We start from the raw sequence: 20,597 nt of genomic DNA on the forward strand, positions 1-20,597 counted from the left end.
TGTCTGTCTCCTGCGTCTAGGATATGCGCGGAGTCTGTAGAATATTAACTCCTGAGTACTCCATTAAAGGGAACCTGGAGTGAGAGGCTGACCTATTTATTTCCTTTTAAACAATGCAGATTGCCTGGCTGTCCTGCTGGTCCTCTGCCTCTAATACTTTAAGCCATAGCCCCTGAACAAGCATGCAGCAGATCAAGTGCTCTGGTTAAAGTGTGACTGGATCAGCTGCATGCTTGTTTCAGGTGTGTGATTCAGACACTACTGCAGCCAGAGAGATCAGCAGGGCTGCCAGGCAACGGGTATTGTTTCACAAGAAATAAATATGACAGCCTCCATATGTCTCTCACCACAGGGTTTCCCTTAAAGGGAAACTTCAGCGTAAATAAACATACTGTCATAAAGTTACATTAGTTATGTTATTTAAATCAGATAGGTAATATAATCTCTTACCCACCCAGATTTAAAAGAACAGGCAAATGTTTGTGATTTCATGGGGGCAGCCATCTTTTTTCATGAGGGCAGCTATCTTTTTGGTTGAAAGGAGGTGACAGGGAGCATAAGACACAGTTCCAGCTGTCCTGTGCGCTGATCACCCCTCCCAGCTGCACACGCTAGGCTTCAAATCTCTAATTAAACATTTTAAAAACAAATCTGCGCCAAAACAGCAGAAGGAGAACAACATCAGATATCCCATCATGCTTTGCACAGTATCAGGGGAAAAAAGCCCGGGCAGTTTTCTTCTGTGCAGCTAAAAATGAGGCTTGTATAAGAGAAACAAAGTTCTGATGCTGGGAAACTGTTAAAGAAACACCAGGCCTTTTCATTTCTGCTGAGTCGATTTCTTGTCTGGAGGTTCACTTTAAGGCCCCATTTACACTTAATCAGTTGGTTACTGTTTTTTTTTTATTTTTTTTACTTCTCTATAGCAGTGCATTGTGAAAAAAAGATTTCAGTTAAAACGCGTTAAAGAGAAACCGTCACCAAGAACTGAACTTCATCCCAATCAGTAGCTGATACTCCCTTTCCCTTGAGAAATCTATTCCTTTTCACAAACAGACCATCAGGGGGCGCTGTATGGCTGATATTGTGGTGAAATCCCTCCCACAGGAAACTGTGAGGACCATGGTCCCGGCAGTTTCCTGTCTGTGAACCTCACTGCATTGTGGGAAATAACAGCTGTTTTACTGTTTACAGCTGTTTCCAACTGCCAAAAAAAACAAGCAGCATCTCCTGTCACAGACATCACCTACCAGCAGTAAAGATGTCACCATGTGATAAATGTCAGAATGTAAATCAGGAAGAGGAAAGATTTTACAATGGGCAAACACTGACTAAATCACTTATACATAATTATTGTAAAAATGCAGCACTTTTATTATTACATTATTTTCACTGGAGTTCTTCTTTAAGTGTGCACTGTGCCATAGGAAAACATGGGCATTACTTTGAAAATCAGCTGTCCTTTCAGTTATAACTAAGAGCAACTGATTAAGTGTAAACAAGGCATAACTGAGAGGGATATGGATGTTTCCCGTTAGGCCTCGTTTCCACTATCGCGAATCCGCATGCGTCTTGCAATATAAGTAAATGGGCCTGTTTCCACTTATGCGTCTGCGGGAGAGTTTTATTGTGCGGAGAAAATCTGCACGGAACACCCTGCAGAATTCGCCTGCGAGTGGAATGCAGGCAAATTGCACACAAAGGGCTCGATTCACAAAGCGGTGCTAACCCAGTTAGCATGCCTAAAAGACTTTAGGCATGATAACCATTGCACCATGCTGGTGAAAAGCCAGTTTAGGCATGATAAGTTTAGGTGTGATAAGTTTAGGTGTGATAAGTTTAGGCATGATAAGTTTAGATAAGTTTAGATCGCTTGCAAAGTCCCGCACGCAAAGCAGCGCCATTAAACTTTATACGAAGTGCACCAGACTTTGCTAGCATAAAACTTTTGATCAGCTGTGCACTGCGGTGCTAACGTAGTTGGTGCTTAAACTTATCATGCCTAAACTTATCATGCCTAAACTGAGTTTAGGCATGATAAAGGGCTTTTCACCAGCGTGCTAACTGTTAGCACCGCTTTGTGAATCAGGCCCAATGTATTTAATAGGGAAATCGCATGCGTTTTCCCCATGCGTTTTTTGCCGCGAATTCGCATGCCAATTCGCATAGGTACCAATGTAAATTCACACAGGCAGTGACATGGTTAAAATCGCATATACCCTCACCTATGCGAATTTGCGGCAAATACGCATGGGGAATCGCAACCGCATGCGATTTCATCAGCGGTGGAATCCAGGCGATTCCGCACCGCAATAGTGGAAACGAGCCCTTAAACAATACCAGTTGCCTGGCTGTCCTGCTGATCTCTTTGGCTGCAATAGTGGCTGAATCACAGAACTGAAACAAGCATGCAGACATGCTTGCTTGCACACAGGGACGTTACAGGCGCACGTTAGTGCAGTCTGTAACGCTCCCCCAACGTACAGCAATGTAACACAAGTGGGCTGTTCACACTGCCCACGTTGCATTACATGTAACGCTGCACGTTCTCCCGAAAGTGCAGCATGCTACGGCGTTAGCAGCTATAGCCGCATTAGACTGTTTGCACATGCGCAGTCATGTTGGGGAGGAGGGGAGAGCGGCCGGGCACATGGCTAATTAATATTCACTGCACTCAGTGACGTGCAGTGTTTACTTCCTGGAGCGGCCGCTGTGTGTGGCGATTGGCCGGGCGGGACCACGTGATGCCGCATGCGTCCAAGAGTACGCATCACGGACGCCAGAGTGAGCTGCACAACGCGGCTCACTCCGACGTCCACACCAGAGAGCACCAGGCATTGCATTAGGGGCACGTTATGCGACCTTAACGTGGCACCTAACGCAACGTCTTGGTGTGCAAGTAGCCTTAAGGATAAGGAATATCTTATGGCCACAACTCCAGTTGTTGCAAGATTTAATTTTATGTAAGGACATTGCAAGAATTAATGACAAATTGTTGTTTCAGAAATTTTTGGCTATTGGGCGCCAAAAGCTGAAATTTGGGTGCCTGAGAAATAGCGGGCCCGGCGTTCCAACTGAAACTTTTCATTTTTGACAATGATCGTTTTGAATTTGAATCATTATTTGCGGTGGGGGCAGTGAAGGTTAGGCATGCAGAAGGGGGGGGGGGGGGGGTTAAGTTTAGGCGTCAGGAAGGGTTGTTTTAGGGTTAGATCTCAGGAAGGCTGAGATCCACCAGGCTGACGCATTCCGTCGGATTTGAACCCACTTGCAACAAATTCCCCTCCCGCTCCTCCGTTCCTGCGCTGATCACGTCTTCCTGTACACAGCGCCGCTCCCCTATCCCGCCGCCTGGTCTATCTATATTCTGCCCGCAGGCCGGCAGAAGCATGCAGCTCTCCATAGGCTGCAGCAGGCCAATTCTCCCTAGCAACAGCAGGACTTTTCATTGGTCCGCCATGAACCAATGAGAGTTCTCCCTGTTGCTGAGGATTCCCATTGGTCTTTCGCAGCCCAGTGGAGATCCGCATGCTTCTGACGGCCACCGAGGTTGTGTAGGTGGGACTGAGCCGTGGCAATCATTGGCAATCGGCAATGGGACACGTTAGTATTACATCACGGCAGCGTTCAAAGCGGGCGAAGCGGACGCGGCAACTAGCCTAGTAAAGAGGGACGTTCTCATAGGCTTGCATTGGTGACATTTTCCCATCCGGGCTGGGAAAATGTGCCAAGTTCAGACTCTGCGTTCCGCTAGGCGTTCTGTTTAACGCCCAGCTTGCGTTGCACTTTTTTTTAAAGAGGATCTTCAGCCTAAACAAACATACTGTCATTAAAGAAAACCTGTAACAAAAAAAACCTCCCCTGGGGGGTACTCACCTCGGGTGGGGGAAGCCTCCGGATCCTATCGAGGCTTCCCCCGTTTTCCTGTGTCCCACGGTGGTCTCGCTGTGCCCCTCTGAACAGCAGGATGTAAATATTTACCTTCCAGGCTCCAGGGCAGGCGCAGTATCGGCTCTCCGCTCGGAGATAGGCAGAAATAGCTGATCGCTGTCGGCCTCTCTACTGCACAGGCACAAGTCTCCTGCAAGTCTCCTGCACCTGCGTAGTAGCGGACCCAATAGAGATCAGCTATTTCCGCCTATTTCCGTGCTGAGAGCTGCAACAGCGCCCCCATTGGAGCCAGGAAAGGTAAATATATCAGCGCTTGTCGAGCCAGGATTGCGGGACGCTTCGGGGGAGCCAGCGCTGGACTGCCTGCAGCTACAGGGGAGGGGGAAGCTTCATTGGGATCCTCAGGCTTCCCTCTCCCGAGGTGAGTACAACCCCCCAGGGGAACTTTTTTTTTGGTTACAGGTTCTCTTTAAGTTACATTAGTTATGATAATTAAAAATAGATAGGTAATATAATCTCTTACCCACCGTTTTAAAAGAACAGGCACATGTTTATGATTTCATGGGGGCAGCCATCTTTTTGGTTGAAAGGGGGCGACAGGGAGCATGAGACACAGTTCCAACTGTCCTGTGTCCTGATAACCCCTCCCAGCTGCACGGGCTAGGGGATGAGAACAACATCAGAAATCCCATCATGCTTTGCACAGCATCAGGGGAAAAATGCCAGGGTAGTTATCTTTGATGGGGTGGAGCTTAGCTTCTGTGCAGCTAAAAATGAGGCAAGCCTTTTCAGTGCTGCGGAGTAGATTTTTAGTCTGGAGGTTCACTTTAACAAGTGGAGGCAGATCCTATTTTTAACATAGGATCCGCCTCCTGCGCTAAGTAGAACGGGTACGTTTTTAACCTGCCTGGCGTTCTATTAAGATCGCCAGGCAGGCTGCGGGAGGGTTTTTTTTTAATAAAAAAAAAACTATTTCATGCAGCCAACTGAAAGTTGGCTGCATGAAAGCCCACTAGAGGGCGCTCCGGAGGCGATCTTCCGATCGCCTCCGGCGCCCAGAATAAACAAGGAAGGCCGCAATGAGCGGCCTTCCTTGTTTTGCTTATATCGTCGCCATAGCGACGAGCGGAGTGACGTCATCGACGTCAGCCGACGTCGTGACGTCAGCCGCCTCCGATCCAGCCCTTAGCGCTGGCCGGAACTTTTTGTTCCGGCTGCGCAGGGCTCAGGCGGCTAGGGGGGCCCTCTTTCGCCGCTGCTCGCGGCGAATCGCCGCAGAGCGGCGGCGATCAGGCAGCACACGCGGCTGGCAAAGTGCCGGCTGCGTGTGCTGCTTTTTATTTCAGCCAAATCGGCCCAGCAGGGCCTGAGCGGCAGCCTCCGGCGGTACTGGACGAGCTGTGCTCGTCCAGACCGCCCAGCAGGTTAAAGCAAGTGTGAACCGGCCCTAACAAGATGAACAAAATGTATAGCAAACTCCAAGACACAAAGGGTGAGAGATGATTTTCTGTGGAAAGGTGACAGGCGTGAGTTTTTCTATCGCACAAATCTAGTGATGTATTTTTTCTCTCTCATTGAAAAGGCAGATGAATAAGAACGCAAAACGCTACCGCCTGAAAAACGCGCATAAAGTGAGCTCTCAGCTGTGTAGGGATTTATAGTACGTTTTTTTTACATTTTATTATCCTCAGGGAGGGCTCTGTGGAAGCCGCCTGGGGTTTTACCTGGCCTATTTCTTGGTTTTTTTTTCTATATTGAAAGTTTTTATTTTTCAAAAAAGCATAATAAAATACAGCCATTCAATCCGGCTAGAAAACCTCAGTATGCGCTTATTATCACCTGATACAATCAAATGCATTAAACATATTAAATATGAATAAGCATGACTGTCCCTAATGTAATCCATCAGGCCAAAAATATCCCAGGAGCGTCACGCTGCCACTCATACCGTCATTATGCAAATGTTGTCCTATACACGACACCATCATGGTACCTATCTACCCATCCATCTACCTACCTATCCCAGTCAGTCCCAGAATAGTATACAAAGGAGGAAGGTTAAAGGACACCCGAAGTGACATGTGACATGATGGGATAGACATGTGTATGTACAGTGCCTAGCACACAAATCACTAGGCTGTGTTCCTTTTTTTCTTTCTCTGCTTGAAAGAGTTAAATATCAGGTATGTAAGTGGGTGACTCAGTCCTGACTCAGACAGGAAGTGACTACAGTGTGACCCTCACTGATAAGAGATTCCAACTATAATGCTGGGAATACACGGTTCGTTTTTGCCTTCGTTTAAACCTTCGATTCGTTCGGTAAACGAATCGAGTGTTGAAAACGTATGTGAAAATAGTCATAATCTCATTATAGTTTCGATTAATAGACCCCAAAAACGAACGACTAGTGATCGAACATGTTTGATATTATCTCTCTTTATCCATCTAATCGAGCCATTGGTAGGCTTGATGGCTGTTCAGATCGATTATATATTCGTTTATGCTAGTCCGTCCCTGTAAAAAGGGATTTTCGTTTCGTTTCTTTGCAGCCTTCGATCATTGGAAAAACGAAACCATCAGAATCGGAAAAAAAAACGAAACCGTGGGTGGTGATATTAACCGTATGATCGATTATTTCGGGATCGAAAAGGACAAAAGGCACAATCGAAACGAAGGTTTAAACGAAGGCAAAAACGAACCGTGTATTCCCAGCATAACACACTTTCCTAGCAGAAAATGACTTCTGAGAGCAGGAAAGAGATAACACGGGTCAATAGTTCATCGATTTTAGCTCTGGCATACTTCAATGAATGTGTCATTGAGCAAAAACAATAAAACAGTAAAAATGTAAAAAGTAGATTTAAACAAAAAAATAAAACTGTGGTATATCTTAAAAAGGTCATTTTTTTTAGGAGAAGGAGGATAGATACAATTGTTTATTTCATTAGTTTATTTTCACCTCGCGTGTCCTTAAAAGATGGAGAGAAAGAAAAAAAGTGTGAGGTGAGTATAGAAAAGATAAAAGAAAAAAGAGAGAAAGAGTACCAGTCACCCAAATCATCCTGAACTATGCACCAAAAGACACTGAGGCCCACACTTTATCAAACACATGCATCTTGTCCTGTATAATAGGCGTTAAATGCTTAATTTTGTAAATACACCATAGCCTGTTATGTACTTCCTGTGTCACAGAAGGTTTTGCGTTTTTCCAGTGCTTAGAAATAAGTCGGCGGGCTGCTTGAGGCAGTGATTAACCTGTAAAGATTTCAGGAGGTGAATTTTACATCCTAATTAGCCCTCCTGTGCATTCCAGGAAAGTTAAAACTCTGCGCACACTCTGGCGTCTTCCTGCATTTATTTAAAGGATACTCAAAGTGACATGTGACATGATGAGATAGACATGTGTATGTACAGTGCAAAGCACACAAATAACTAGGCTGTGTTCCTTTTTTTCTTTCTGTGCCTGAAATAGTTAAATACCAGGTATGTAAATGGCTGACTCAGTCCCGACTCAGACAGGAAGTGACTACAGTGTGACCCTCACTGATAAGAAATTCCAACTATAAAACACTTTCCTAGCAGAAAATGGCTTCTGAGAGCAGGAAAGAAATAAAAAGGGGAATTTCTTATCAGTGAGGGTCACACTGTGGTCACTTCCTGTCAGGACTGAGTCAGCCACTTACATACCTGATATTTAACTCTTTTAGACAGAGAAAGAAAACCAAAGGAACGCAGCCTAGTTATTAGTGTGCTAGGCACTGTACATACCCATGTCACCTCGGGTATCCCAGTTCCTAGTTCCCATTAAAAATCGCCAGTGCTATCGCAAGCAGTGAGTGATTCATAGGGCTATTTTTAAAGTGTTTTCTGAGCGATTTTGTGCAGCAATGATTTTTTTCACTTTCTGACATCAGAAAGTGAAAAAAATCATTGACCTGGAAATGAATAAATACAATGGGCTCGATTCACAAAGCGGTGCTAACCCAGTTAGAGACTTTAGGCGTGATAACCTTTGCACCACGCTGGTGAAAAGCCAGTTTAGACGTGATAAGTTTAGGCGTGATAAGTTTAGGCATGATAAGTTTAGGCATAATAAGTTTAGATAAGTTTATATCGCGCGCAAAGTCCCGCACGCAAAGCAGCGCCATTAAACTCTATGCGGTGTGCACCAGACTTTGCTAGCGTAAAACTTTTGATCAGCTGTGCACTGTGGTGCTAACCCAGTTGGTGCTTAAACTTATCACGCCTAAACTTATCACACCTAGGGCTCGATTCACAAAGCGGTGCTAACCCAGTTAGAGACTTTAGGCATGATAACCATTGCACCACTCTGGTGAAAAGCCAGTTTAGGTGTGATAAGTTTAGGCATGATAAGTTTAGGTGTGATAAGTTTAGGCATGCTAAGTTTAGATAAGTTTAGATCGCTTGCAAAGTCCCGCACGCAAAGCAGCGTCATTAAACTTTATACGAAGTGCACCAGACTTTGCTAGCGTAAAACTTTTGATCAGCTGTGCACTGCGGTGCTAACGCAGTTGGCGCTTAAACTTATCATGCCTAAACTTATCACACCTAAACTTATCATGCCTAAACTTATCACACCTAAACTTATCACACCTAAACTTATCATGCCTAAACTGAGTTTAGGCATGATAAAGGGCTTTTCACCAGGGTGTTAACTGTTAGCACCGCTTTGTGAATCAGGCCCCTAAACTTATCACTTATCACGCCTAAACTTATCACGCCTAAACTTATCACGCCTAAACTTATCACGCCTAAACTTATCACGCCTAAACTTATCACACCTAAACTTATCACACCTAAACTTATCACGCCTAAACTGAGTTTAGGCATGATAAAATGGTTATCACGCCTAAAGTCTTTAAAGTGAACCAGAGACGAAGCATCCTCATGTATTTTACCATGGAAATCAGTGGGAACATTAGAGAAAACACTTACCATGCTCTCTGTTCCATCCTCACTGCTAAAAGTGTCTGTTATCTAGCTGAGATAAGAATCCCGGACTGAGCATTGAGTCTGGCTTTGCTATAATGACTCAGCTATAATGATTCCTGAGCAAAGCCAGCAGGGGGCAGGCTTGGACTTGAAGACAGCAAAGAACACAGTCTCAGCTATAATTATTCTGTAGCAAAGCCAGACCGACTGCTTAGTCGGGATTCTTATCTTAGAGGTGATAACAGGCAAATTAAACAGAGAACAATGTAACAAAGAGCAGATTAGGTGTTTACTGTCATGTTCCCACTGATTTATAAGGTAAAATACATGAGGTTGCTTCATCTCTGGTTCTCTTTAAAAACAGATATATGCTTACCTGCAAAAGTGTGCAAGCCCCACTAATGGGATAAAATACACACTGAGCACACACATGACCTGTCTACCGCTTGGAGGATGTTGGTTTCCTCTAACAGCTTGCATGCAACTTGTTAGGTACTCGTCCCTCCCACTGTCGTAGAAGTCTTTCCTCCATGGGAGGGGACCTAACACTAACTAAATTACAGGAAAATTGAATACTTACCTGACGGTAATTTTCCTTTCCTGTTGCCTCCATGGCAGCACTAACAGTTGGGTTGATCCGCCCCTCAACCCCCATAGGACAGATTTTCTATATATGCTTCCCCTTTGACTCTGGCAGCCATTCTCATAACTATATTCCTCCCGAAGGACCTGGGAGGGTCTGTTGTGCTGCCATGGAGGCAACAGGAAAGGAAAATTACCGTCAGGTAAGTATTCAATTTTCCTGTATTCCTGTAGCCTCCATGTCAGCACTAACAGTTGGGTATTAACTATCAGATAATATAAGGGTGGGACACAATTGATGCTTAAATTATATTTTATTTTCCAGCAAAAGCCATTTTCAAAACTGAATTGCCATACTGAGCAGATGCAACTGCTGTTAAATCAACTTTATAATTATTAATAAAAGTATTTTTAGAAGTCCAGTTGGCAGATCTGCAGATAGCGTCAGCCGAAACACCTGCTAGACATGCCCATGAGGAGGACATACCCCTGGTAGTATGGGCTGTTATACCAGCAGGGGGTACCTTGTCTGAAGCTTTGTATGCTCTCACAATCAACTTGGACAGCCAGGAGGCAATTGATCTAGAGGATGCTGGCTTCCCTTTTGAACAACCTGTTGGTATCACAAATAATTGTTCTGAGTGCCTGATTTCTGCAGTAGCTCTGAGATACGATTCCAACACTGTAGGTACACACAACGGATGAGGAGTAGCCTCTTGACCTTCCTGTCTCAGAACTGGAAAAGTCCATTCTGCATTCATATGGAATGGTGAAACCACCTTTGGTAAGAACCGCTGTATAGGCCTCAATACTATTCGATCTGAATAGAAGGTTAAGAAAGGTTCCTTATACCCCATAGCCTGTATCTCTGACACTCTGGAGGCAGAAGCTATTGCTGTGAGGAACACCGCCTTTTGTGTGAGGTTTACCAACGAGCATTGCTCTAGCGGTACAAAGGGTTCTTTAGCAAGAAAGTCCAACACTAATGAAAGGTCCCATTTCGGATAATGGTTCTTTCTTGGCGGTTTTAATTTTAGTACAGCTCTAAGGAATTGTTGTATTATTGGATCCTTAGCCCACCTTGATCCTGTTACTGCCGAGATTGCCGAGATTTGTGACCTTATTGTGTTATATCCTAAACCTAGATCTAAGCCAGATTGAAGGAAAGACAAAACTTGTTGTACTTGAGGTTCATATGGGTTGAATGAATTCTTCACAGCGAACTCATGGAATCTAGCCCACACTCTAGAGTAGGTAGTGTTAGTCGTCTTTTTGCGTGCTTTTAAGAGGGTTTTTACCACATCCTCGGAATAGCCTAGATTTTTTAACCTTGACCTCTCAGCCTCCATGCTGTTAATTGGAGTCTGCTGGGGTTTGGATGTGTCCTCTCTCGTTGAGTCAACACGAATTTGGACATCTTCAACTTCAGTGGCGGTCTGGTGTTCAGCTGTAGGAGTAGAGGATACCAGATCCTCCTTGGCCAGTTCGGTATTATTGCAATTACAACTGTTGTCTCCCTCTTCAACTTCATTAGGAATTTCAGAATTAATGGAACTGGGGGAAAGGCATACAGCAAGCCTGTTCCCCAACGTTGAGCCAGGGCATCTACACCTGAAGTTCCTTTGCAAGGAGTCCTGCTGAAGAACGTCTTTACTTTTGCATTGTAACTGGATGCGAAGAGATCTACACGCGGTTTCCCCCACTTCTTTACTATTTTCTCGAATTCCTTCTGTGATAGAGACCACTCGTTGTTGTCCACTGCTCCTCTGGAAAGTTTGTCGGCTATCACATTGTCTACTCCTGGTATATAGGCAGCTGTCAGATCTCGTAAGTTGTTCTCTGCCCAGAGCATAATGGGTTCTACTTCTTTCAAGAGGGTCCCACTGTGGGTTCCTCCTTGTTTCTTTATAAAGGCAACTGTGGTCTTGTTGTCGGAGCGTACTAACACTGATTGACCCTTCAAAATAGGAGCCATTTCTAGGAGGGCTAGCTTCACTGCCCTGAGTTCCATAAGATTCGATGTCAATCTCCCCTGTGTCACTGGCCACTGGCGTTGCAAGGAGAGATCCAAGCAATGGGCTCCCCAGCCCCACGCACTCGCATCTGTCGTTATGCTGATCCAAGTTTGAGGTATCAACGTTCTTCCCTGGCGGAGATTCTCCACTTTGGACCACCACATTAAGCTGTCCTTCACTTGTAACGTCAAGGCTATCCGCTGGTTCAGATGTTTCTTGTCCCAATTGTTCAGAAAGTACCATTGCAGACATCTCATATGCCAACGACTCCATTTCACTGTCGAGATCGTTGAAGCCATAAGACCTAAAAGTCTGAGAAATTGTCTCGCTTCCAAGCATCTCATTGGCATTACTCGCATTATCAGACTGGTCAGTGACAATGCTTTCTCTTGCGTAAAAAACACCTTGTTTTCGATTGTGTTGAACTCTGCGCCCAAGAAGATCATTTGTCTTGAGGGTACCAGTTGGCTCTTTTGCCAATTTATCAGCCAACCCATCTCCTGTAGTATGGCCAAGGCTATTTCTTTGTGCTTGATTAGTTTTACCTCTGAATCGGCTAGCAGCAAGATATCGTCGAGATAATAGAAGATTCGTATTTCTCGAAGTCTGATTATTGCTATTGAGGCTTGCAAAACTTTTGTAAATGTTCTGGGAGACGTCGACAGGCCGAACGGCAGTACTCTGAACTGAAAATGGAGACCTGCAAAATGGAACCTCAAGTACTTTTTGAATTGTTCGTGGATTGGGATGTGCAGATACGCGTCCTTCAAGTCTATGGACACCATGAAGTCTTGTGGCTGTACCAATGATATTATTGATTGTAAGGACTCCATTTTGAATCTTTGAGGTTGTATGTATTGGTTGAGACTTCTGAGATCTATAACTGGCCTCCAGTCTTTCGTCTTTTTGAGAACTAGGAAAACCCTTGAATACAGGCCTTTTCCCCTTTGATCTTTCGGTACTTCTTCGATTGCGTTCTGAGTTATTAGCGATGTTAGATACTGAAACATGCAATCCTTTTTCGTTTGAAGTTTTGGCATTAATGTTCTTATGAATTGTGTTTTCGGTGCTTTTTTGAAAATCCAACGATGTCCCAGAGTTATGGGGCTTGATTCACAAAGCGGTGCTAACAGTTAGCACCCTGGTGAAAAGCCCTTTATCATGCCTAAACTCAGTTTAGGCATGATAAGTTTAGGTGTGATAAGTTTAGGTGTGATAAGTTTAGGCATGATAAGTTTAGGTGTGATAAGTTTAGGCATGCTAAGTTTAAGCGCCAACTGCGTTAGCACCGCAGTGCACAGCTGATCAAAAGTTTTACGCTAGCAAAGTCTGGTGCACTTTGTATAAAGTTTAATGGCGCTGCTTTGTGTGCGGGACTTTGCAAGCGATCTAAACTTATCTAAACTTATCATGCCTAAACTTATCACACCTAAACTTATCACACCTAAACTTATCACGCCTAAACTGGCTTTTCACCAGCATGGTGCAATGGTTATCATGCCTAAAGTCTTTTAGGCATGCTAACTGGGTTAGCACCGCTTTGTGAATCGAGCCCATGGTGTTTAAAGTCCAGGGATCTTGTATCTTTTCCATCCATACCCCTCTGAATGTTCTCAGGCGAGCACCTACTTGAGCATGGATGGACGTGTCCTCAAAAAGACTTCTCCTGTTGTTGCCGACTGTTAGTTGATGATTTTACCGTTTTTGCCAAATTCGACTGAGTACTCTTCCAATTACGTCTGTACTGTTTGCCTGGCCTATAGGATTTTGATTCTCTGAACCGATTTTGTGGTTGTACTCTCTGACTGAATCTTTGGGTTCTGAATTTTCTGTCTTGTGGTATCATACCTGACCGGCCTCCCGTCTTTTTTGCAATCGCTGCATCCATCTTTGGACCGAACAACAACTTCCCGTCATATGGGATCTTAACCCAATTTTGTTTCGACGCCAGATCGGCTGACCACGGTCTCAACCACATCGCTCTTCTGGCCGTAGTGGAGAATAGCATTGCCCTTGCTGATGCCCTCACTGAGTCGATTCCGACTTCACCCACAAAATCTGCCGTAATCTTAAAGTCTTGCAGAGCTGAAATGATCTGCTCTTTCTCCACTCCCGACCGTACAGCTTCTTCTACATTTTGTGTCCAGACCTTAATTGCTTTTGCTAATGAAGTAAGTGCAACCCCAGACCGACAAGAGCCACCTGCATTCATATAAATCTTTTTTAAATCTGCATCGATTCGTCTTTCCAGTGGGTCTTTAAAGGAGACAGAGTCATCCATGGGCAATGTTACGTGCTTAGCCAAGTCTGAGATTGAGGCGTCGACTGCTGGGGTTGACATCAGGGAACTAGCTTCCTTTTCGGACAACGGATATAGTTTACTCCATTTGTTTAATAATGACGGTTTCTTTTCAGGAGATTCCCATTCATCTTTTATTAATCTTTTGATTTCCAACATAAATGGAAAAGTGGGGCCCTTCTTCTGTAAATGTGGGTAATACTTGCCAGGCTTATCTTCTGCTGGGGTCTCACACTCATTCTCCTCCCACTCTATCGCTTCTTTGATCGCGTCTATGAATCTTGGAATCATGGCAAAGTCGAAACCTGCTGGTACCTCCTCCTCATCCATTGCCTGTACCAGTGTTTGTGACAGTTCCCCTGTACTACTCTGTCTCTCTTTTTCCATTTCCTCTCTTACTGCTTGTCTAATTAGCTCTAAAGCCTCTGAGGACTCCTGTTCTCGTTCCCTCGATGACTCTTTGAAGCAATCTTGACAAAGTCTTTTGTCGGTAAATGCAGGCTTATCACAGGCCCAACATTGTTTTGACGGTTGCCGATCTTGTGTTGAAGGTCCTGCATCATAAGGAGCACGCTTCTCTTGAGCAGATGTTCCGGGTGAATATGAACGATAACTGTAGTAAGATTTTGAACGATCTCTGGATCTGGATCTTCTACTAGATTTTGACCTTGATCTTCTCTTTGAATTTCGATCTCTACTCCTTGATCTTTCAGGAGACTTTCTGTAATACACCTTGTCTTTGTCCTTGTCCTTCTTGTCCTTCTTTTTTGAAGTACTGAAACATTCAGAATAATAAGGTAAGTATCAACACTTTACCCTCCTTTTTTTTTTTTTTTTTTTTTTTAGACCTCATACCTTTGATAATATCCCTGCGACTTCTCACTGCGCTCCATTTCACTAAATAGTGAAATCAATGTAGTGGGTGACTGAAACGAGAGAAAAAAGAAAAAAGTTTTTTTTTTTTTTTTTACATATACATCCGCATGCATATATATATATATATATATATATACATATATATATATATATATATATATATATATATATATATATATATATATATATACATATATCCACATATATACACATGCACATATATACGCACATAAATACCTACACACACATACATACATAACCTCAGGTATGCGCACATACCTATTACTACTGCAACCATATACACATATAAACACCCACAAAGGATACTGGTATCCTCTATCTACCTTATACACCTAAGATAGAGAAACTCCAGTAGTTTGACAGGGAGAGTGGAGCCGGGTCTTGAAAGACATCCATCCTCGATCAGACCCGGCTCCTACTGAGTTTAAATAGCCCAGACCCCTCCCTGCCGCCGGCGCACGCGTACTGAGCGTGCTCGCCCACAACAAAGATGGTGGACGAGCAATCTTCAGGGCATTACCACCGCCCACCAGCAGATGGCGCGCCCTGTACTCAGCCACAATAACTAACTTGCTTGTGCGCGCGCGCGCCCCTAGGAAGAGAGAGAGCAGAGGCGAACTGCGGAGATGTCGGCGTTTTGAAACCACGCCGCCGCCGGACTCTCGAGGAGACTCTTTCCGGGCAGGAACAACAGTAAGCCGCTACAGACACCCACTACTGCGCACTGCAACACAGCCACATTGTGAGCTGATTTAGATTGCAGAAACCACGACCACGGGGAAGTAAATGGCCGGGCACACTCATAGGGAGCTTTTAGCATCCCAAACAGAGTGTCTTCCCCCAGGAAAGGGTAAACCTGGGGAGCTTTTGCAGGGACTATAAAATATAGAAAAATGCTGTCCTGAGGGAGGACAGAAAAAAGAATGGCTGCCAGAGTCAAAGGGGAAGCATATATAGAAAATCTGTCCTATGGGGGTTGAGGGGCGGATCAACCCAACTGTTAGTGCTGACATGGAGGCTACAGGAAAATACCTATGCATATGCATAGCCTGGGCGCGCTACCAAGTAAAATTGAAAATTGCGTAAAAAAAGTGGGATCAGCGCATCACCAGGCCGCCACCGATTGGCCTCAACTCAGAGATGCGCTGAGCCCCCCCAGAGACTGCAAACGCACCTTGAACCAAACAGAAGCTCTGCATATACACCAAAAGCAAAACTGCCAAGTGGGAGCAGCTGGCCGGAAATAAATTAAAACATAGTAAAGAGCTGAGCAGCGCTACTTAAAACCAGATATATGCTTACCTGCAAAAGTGTGCAAGCCCCCTAATGGGATAAAGTACACACTGAGCACACACATGACCTGTCTACCGCTTGGAGGATGTTGGTTTCCTCTAACAGCTTGCATGCAACTTGTTAGGTACTCGTCCCTCCCAGGCTATGCATATGCATAGGTATAATTTAGTTAGTGTTAGGTCCCCTCCCATGGAGGAAAGACTTCTACGACAGTGGGAGGGACAAGTACCTAACAAGTTGCATGCAAGCTGTTAGAGGAAACCAACATCCTCCAAGCGGTAGACAGGTCATGTGTGTGCTCAGTGTGTACTTTATCCCATTAGGGGGCTTGCACACTTTTGCAGGTAAGCATATATCTGTTTTTAAGTAGCGCTGCTCAGCTCTTTACTATAAAGAACCAGTATAGGGAAAATTGTAAAATGTAAAAGCATGTAGTGCATTTGTTGCAGAATAAAATGCAATACACATACTGCACTGGCACTATCCCCTCCCAGTCTCTAATCTTTCCTTTCCTCCCACTTCATATCTCCATCGCTAAAAGAATTCCACTAGTTATTATCAGTGTTTATCTAGCATAATGTCCTACCACATTATTAATATGTATTTATATAGCACTGGCATCTACTGCAGCACATTACAGAGTACATAGTCATGTCACTGACTGACCTCAGAGGAGCTCACACTCTAATCCTACCATAGTCATAGCCTAATGCCCTACCATATTATTACTATTATGTATTTATATAACACTGGCATCTTCTGCAGCACATTACAGAGTACATAGTCATGTCACTCACTGTCCTCAGAGGAGTTTACAATCTAATCCTACTATAGTCATAGTCTAATGTCCTACCATATTATTATTATGTATTTATATAGCACTGGCATCTCCTGCAGCACATTACAGAGTACATAGTCATGTCACTCACTGTCCTCAGAGGAGTTTACAATCTAATCCTACTATAGTCATAGTCTAATGTCCTACCATATTATTATTATGTATTTATATAGCACTGGCATCTCCTGCAGCACATTACAGAGTACATAGTCATGTCACTCACTGTCCTCAGAGGAGCTCACAATCTAATCCTACTATAGTCATAGTCTAATGTCCTACCATATTATTAACATGTATTTATATAGCACTGACATCTTCTGCAGCACATTACAGAGTACATAGTCATGTCACTGACTGTCCTCAGAGGAGCTCACAGTCTAATCCTTACCATAGTCATAGTCTAATGTCCTACCATATTATTATGTATTTATATAGCACTGACATCTTCTGCAGCACTGTACAGAGTACATAGTCATGTCACTGACTGTCCTCAGAGGAGCTCACAGGCTAATCCTTACCATAGTCATAGTCTAATGTCCTACCATATTATTATTATGTATTTATATAGCACTGACATCTTCTGCAGCATATTACAGAGTACATAGTCATGTCACTGACTGTCCTCAGAGGAGTTTACAATCTAATCCTACTATAGTCATAGTCTAATGTCCTACCATATTATTATTATGTATTTATATAGCACTGGCATCTCCTGCAGCACATTACAGAGTACATAGTCATGTCACTCACTGTCCTCAGAGGAGCTCACAATCTAATCCTACTATAGTCATAGTCTAATGTCCTACCATATTATTAACATGTATTTATATAGCACTGACATCTTCTGCAGCACATTACAGAGTACATAGTCATGTCACTGACTGTCCTCAGAGGAGCTCACAGTCTAATCCTTACCATAGTCATAGTCTAATGTCCTACCATATTATTATGTATTTATATAGCACTGACATCTTCTGCAGCACTGTACAGAGTACATAGTCATGTCACTGACTGTCCTCAGAGGAGCTCACAGGCTAATCCTTACCATAGTCATAGTCTAATGTCCTACCATATTATTATTATGTATTTATATAGCACTGACATCTTCTGCAGCATATTACAGAGTACATAGTCATGTCACTGACTGTCCTCAGGGGAGCTCACTGTAATCCTACCATAGTCATAAGGCTAATGTCCTACCATATTATTATTATGTATTTATATAGCACTGACATCTTCTGCAGCACATTACAGAGTACATAGTCATGTCACTGACTGTCCTCAGAGGAGCTCACAAGCTAATCCCACAATAGTCATAGTCTAATGTCCTACCATATTATTATTATTATGTATTTATATTTCCCTTTTGATGTTGCATGTATATAAGCTGTCTGTACCACCAGTTTGCAAACTAACAGGATATAAGCCAGACGAAGGCTGCAAGGCCGAAAGCTTGCTTATTTTTATTCATTTTTAGTTAGCCAATAAATGGTATCATCCTGGTTTAAAACTTCTTATATTTATATTGCACTGACATCTTCTGCAGCACATTACAGAGTACATAGTCATGTCACTGAGGCTAGAAACCCACTAGGAGAGCTTTTCTGAGCGCTTTGGGATTTGAAAAGCTCTAGCTAATGTAATGCTATGGGTGTGATCCCACTTGAGTGATGTGATTTTATAAAAATCCCCCATAGCATTGCATTACCAAGAGCTTTTTCAAATCACTCACGCTTACAAAGCGCTCCCAGTGGGTTTCTGTCCTCAGAGGAGCTCACACTCTAATCCTACTATAGTCATAGTGTAATGTCCTGCCATATTATTATTATGTATTTATATATCACTGGCATCTTCTGCAGCACATTACAAAGTACATAGTCATGTCACTGACTGTCCTCAGAGGAGCTCACACTCTAATCCTACCATAGTCATAGTCTAATGTCCTACCATATTATTATTATGTATTTATATAGCACTGACATCTTCTGCAGCACATTACAGAGTACATAGTCATGTCACTGACTGTCCTCAGAGGAGCTCACACTCTAATCCTACCATAGTCATAGTGTAATGTCTTGCCATATTATTATTATGTATTTATATAGCACTGGCATCTTCTGCAGCATTGACATTATGATCACGAGTCTCCCGGGAGGGGGAGGAGCTCTCTCATAGATGATAAAGTGACCCCAATCAGAGAGGGGGGGGGGGGGGTGTCAGGAATGTGCGCAGGGAAGTTTCAGTAGTTCCTCTATAAATGCTTGGCTGCGCTGCAGAACGTTTGGTTTCGGCTGGAAAACACACATAAAACAATAAGTCACTTTCTTCCCCCCCCTCCCCGCCGCCAGGTGGACCGACCTGCGGAGCCGCATTACACGGACGCCAGGAATATTTCCAGGTGAGCCGAGATTCAACCAGCTAACTTTTTACTACAGAAAGGCATCGAAGCTCCTCCTCCCAGAGGCGTGGCTACCTGGCTGCACTCACCTGGAGGGGTGTAGCTTCAGCATATCACCTGGAGGGGGCGTGGCCTCTGCCTATCCCTGCTGACAGTTTAGTTGCTGCGCTGATGCTGGTCTGGTAAGTCCTTCCCTGAAACGCTCCAGCGTGTTATTAGGAAGATTGCGGAATACAGAGAGGAAGACAGCGTTCACAGGTGTGCGTTGCAGCATAACGGCCGCTTAGTAGAACAGCTTGCTGCACAGCACTCCACCTATAGCGTCGTTTACAGGGCGGCGGTAAAACGGCGTGCGGTATGGTAAAACGCTTCATGCATGTAGTGCGTTACTGCAAAATACAAGCATTAACAGGTACAGTGAAGCATACTTTTCATTGACTGTATGCTTCACTGTAGGCGACGCAACGCGGCAGCAATGTGCAATACAATATATTAGTCTTGTTGCGTTGCTTTCCTGTTATACACGGAACACAACGTAGCGTCCCACTGCGAACTAAGAGCCTCTTTCCAGTCGCCATGTTTTGATGCGATTTTCAGATTGGATGCGATTCACTGATCGCTAGGGTGCCGCGATTAATATAGTAATCGCAGTGCTCATTTCCCACTTGTGAGATTAGAGCGCAAGAACATCGTGTAGTAATTGGAGTCCTATGCAAATTTCTTTCTTTGAAATTGGTGTTCAGTGCAACCATGGCAACAGAACTCTGTGTTTGGAATACTGTTGCCGTGAGACGGTCCAGAAACGGCCACCATTCTGTGGATTTCATTAACTGAACACAGCAGGAGCCATTGTTACTCCTTCTAAATCTCCTCTCTGCCAGAAACGCGGTGGAGTTATCATTCGAAAGATGATCATCTGTATTGATGAGGCGCTATGGTCACATAGCTGTGTACTGTGGCACCAAAAGAGAGGGAGGGCAGCATGGTGGTGTAGTGGTTAGCGCTCTCGCCTTGCAGCGCTGGGTCCCCGGTTCATATACCAGCTAGGGCACTATCTGCAAGGAGTTTGTATAATCTCCCCGTGTCTGTGTGGGTTTCCTCTGAACACTCCGGTTTCCTCCCACATCCCATACAGATAAGTTCATTGGCTTCCCCCTAAATTGGCCCTAGACTACAAAACATGCACCACACGATACATACTAAATAATAATAAAAAAAAAGGATTGGTATAGAGCCATAAATCACTTGTAAACGGATCTGTTCTAATGATATTGAGCGGTGCAACGCGACAGAAAGATCAATACTCACAGATCGATATCTGGTCGCAGATCTGATGCCCAGCACAGGGAGTATGGTTAGATTAAACGTGCCTACTAAATCCCCATCTACACCATACGATTCAATTCGATTCATTGGTTCGATTCAATTCAA

The 20,597-nt window shown here is 44.0% G+C and overlaps 2 protein-coding genes across 5 annotated transcripts in view; one reads left to right on the forward strand and one right to left on the reverse strand.

The window, feature by feature from the left end:
- SLC2A6 (solute carrier family 2 member 6) overlaps window positions 1-20,597 on the reverse strand; it is a 290,346-nt gene that overhangs the window by 111,903 nt on the left and 157,846 nt on the right. The window contains exons 1-3 of one of the 3 annotated variants that reach the window (XM_068249218.1): window positions 15,940-16,009; window positions 14,596-14,666; window positions 13,006-14,515 (exon numbers count right to left, since the gene is read on the reverse strand). The exons of 1 other annotated variant lie outside the window; for it this stretch is intronic. In XM_068249218.1, coding sequence (XP_068105319.1) covers window positions 13,093-14,515; window positions 14,596-14,633 — 1,461 coding nt within the window. In that variant the 5' untranslated portion in view covers window positions 14,634-14,666; window positions 15,940-16,009 and the 3' untranslated portion in view covers window positions 13,006-13,092. Of the gene's footprint in view, window positions 1-13,005; window positions 14,516-14,595; window positions 14,667-15,939; window positions 16,010-20,597 lie in introns of those variants that run through there. One more of the 3 variants, XM_068249219.1, reaches the window with a different exon arrangement.
- Window positions 16,193-20,597, forward strand: part of LOC137528007 (uncharacterized) — a 63,534-nt gene continuing 59,129 nt past the window's right edge. The window contains exon 1 of one of the 2 annotated variants that reach the window (XM_068249221.1): window positions 16,193-16,274. In XM_068249221.1, coding sequence (XP_068105322.1) covers window positions 16,220-16,274 — 55 coding nt within the window. In that variant the 5' untranslated portion in view covers window positions 16,193-16,219. Of the gene's footprint in view, window positions 16,275-19,291; window positions 19,349-20,597 lie in introns of those variants that run through there. The other variant, XR_011023253.1, reaches the window with a different exon arrangement.

This window comes from Hyperolius riggenbachi, chromosome 8 (assembly GCF_040937935.1).
Source record: "Hyperolius riggenbachi isolate aHypRig1 chromosome 8, aHypRig1.pri, whole genome shotgun sequence".
Taxonomy (NCBI): Eukaryota; Metazoa; Chordata; class Amphibia; order Anura; family Hyperoliidae; genus Hyperolius; species Hyperolius riggenbachi.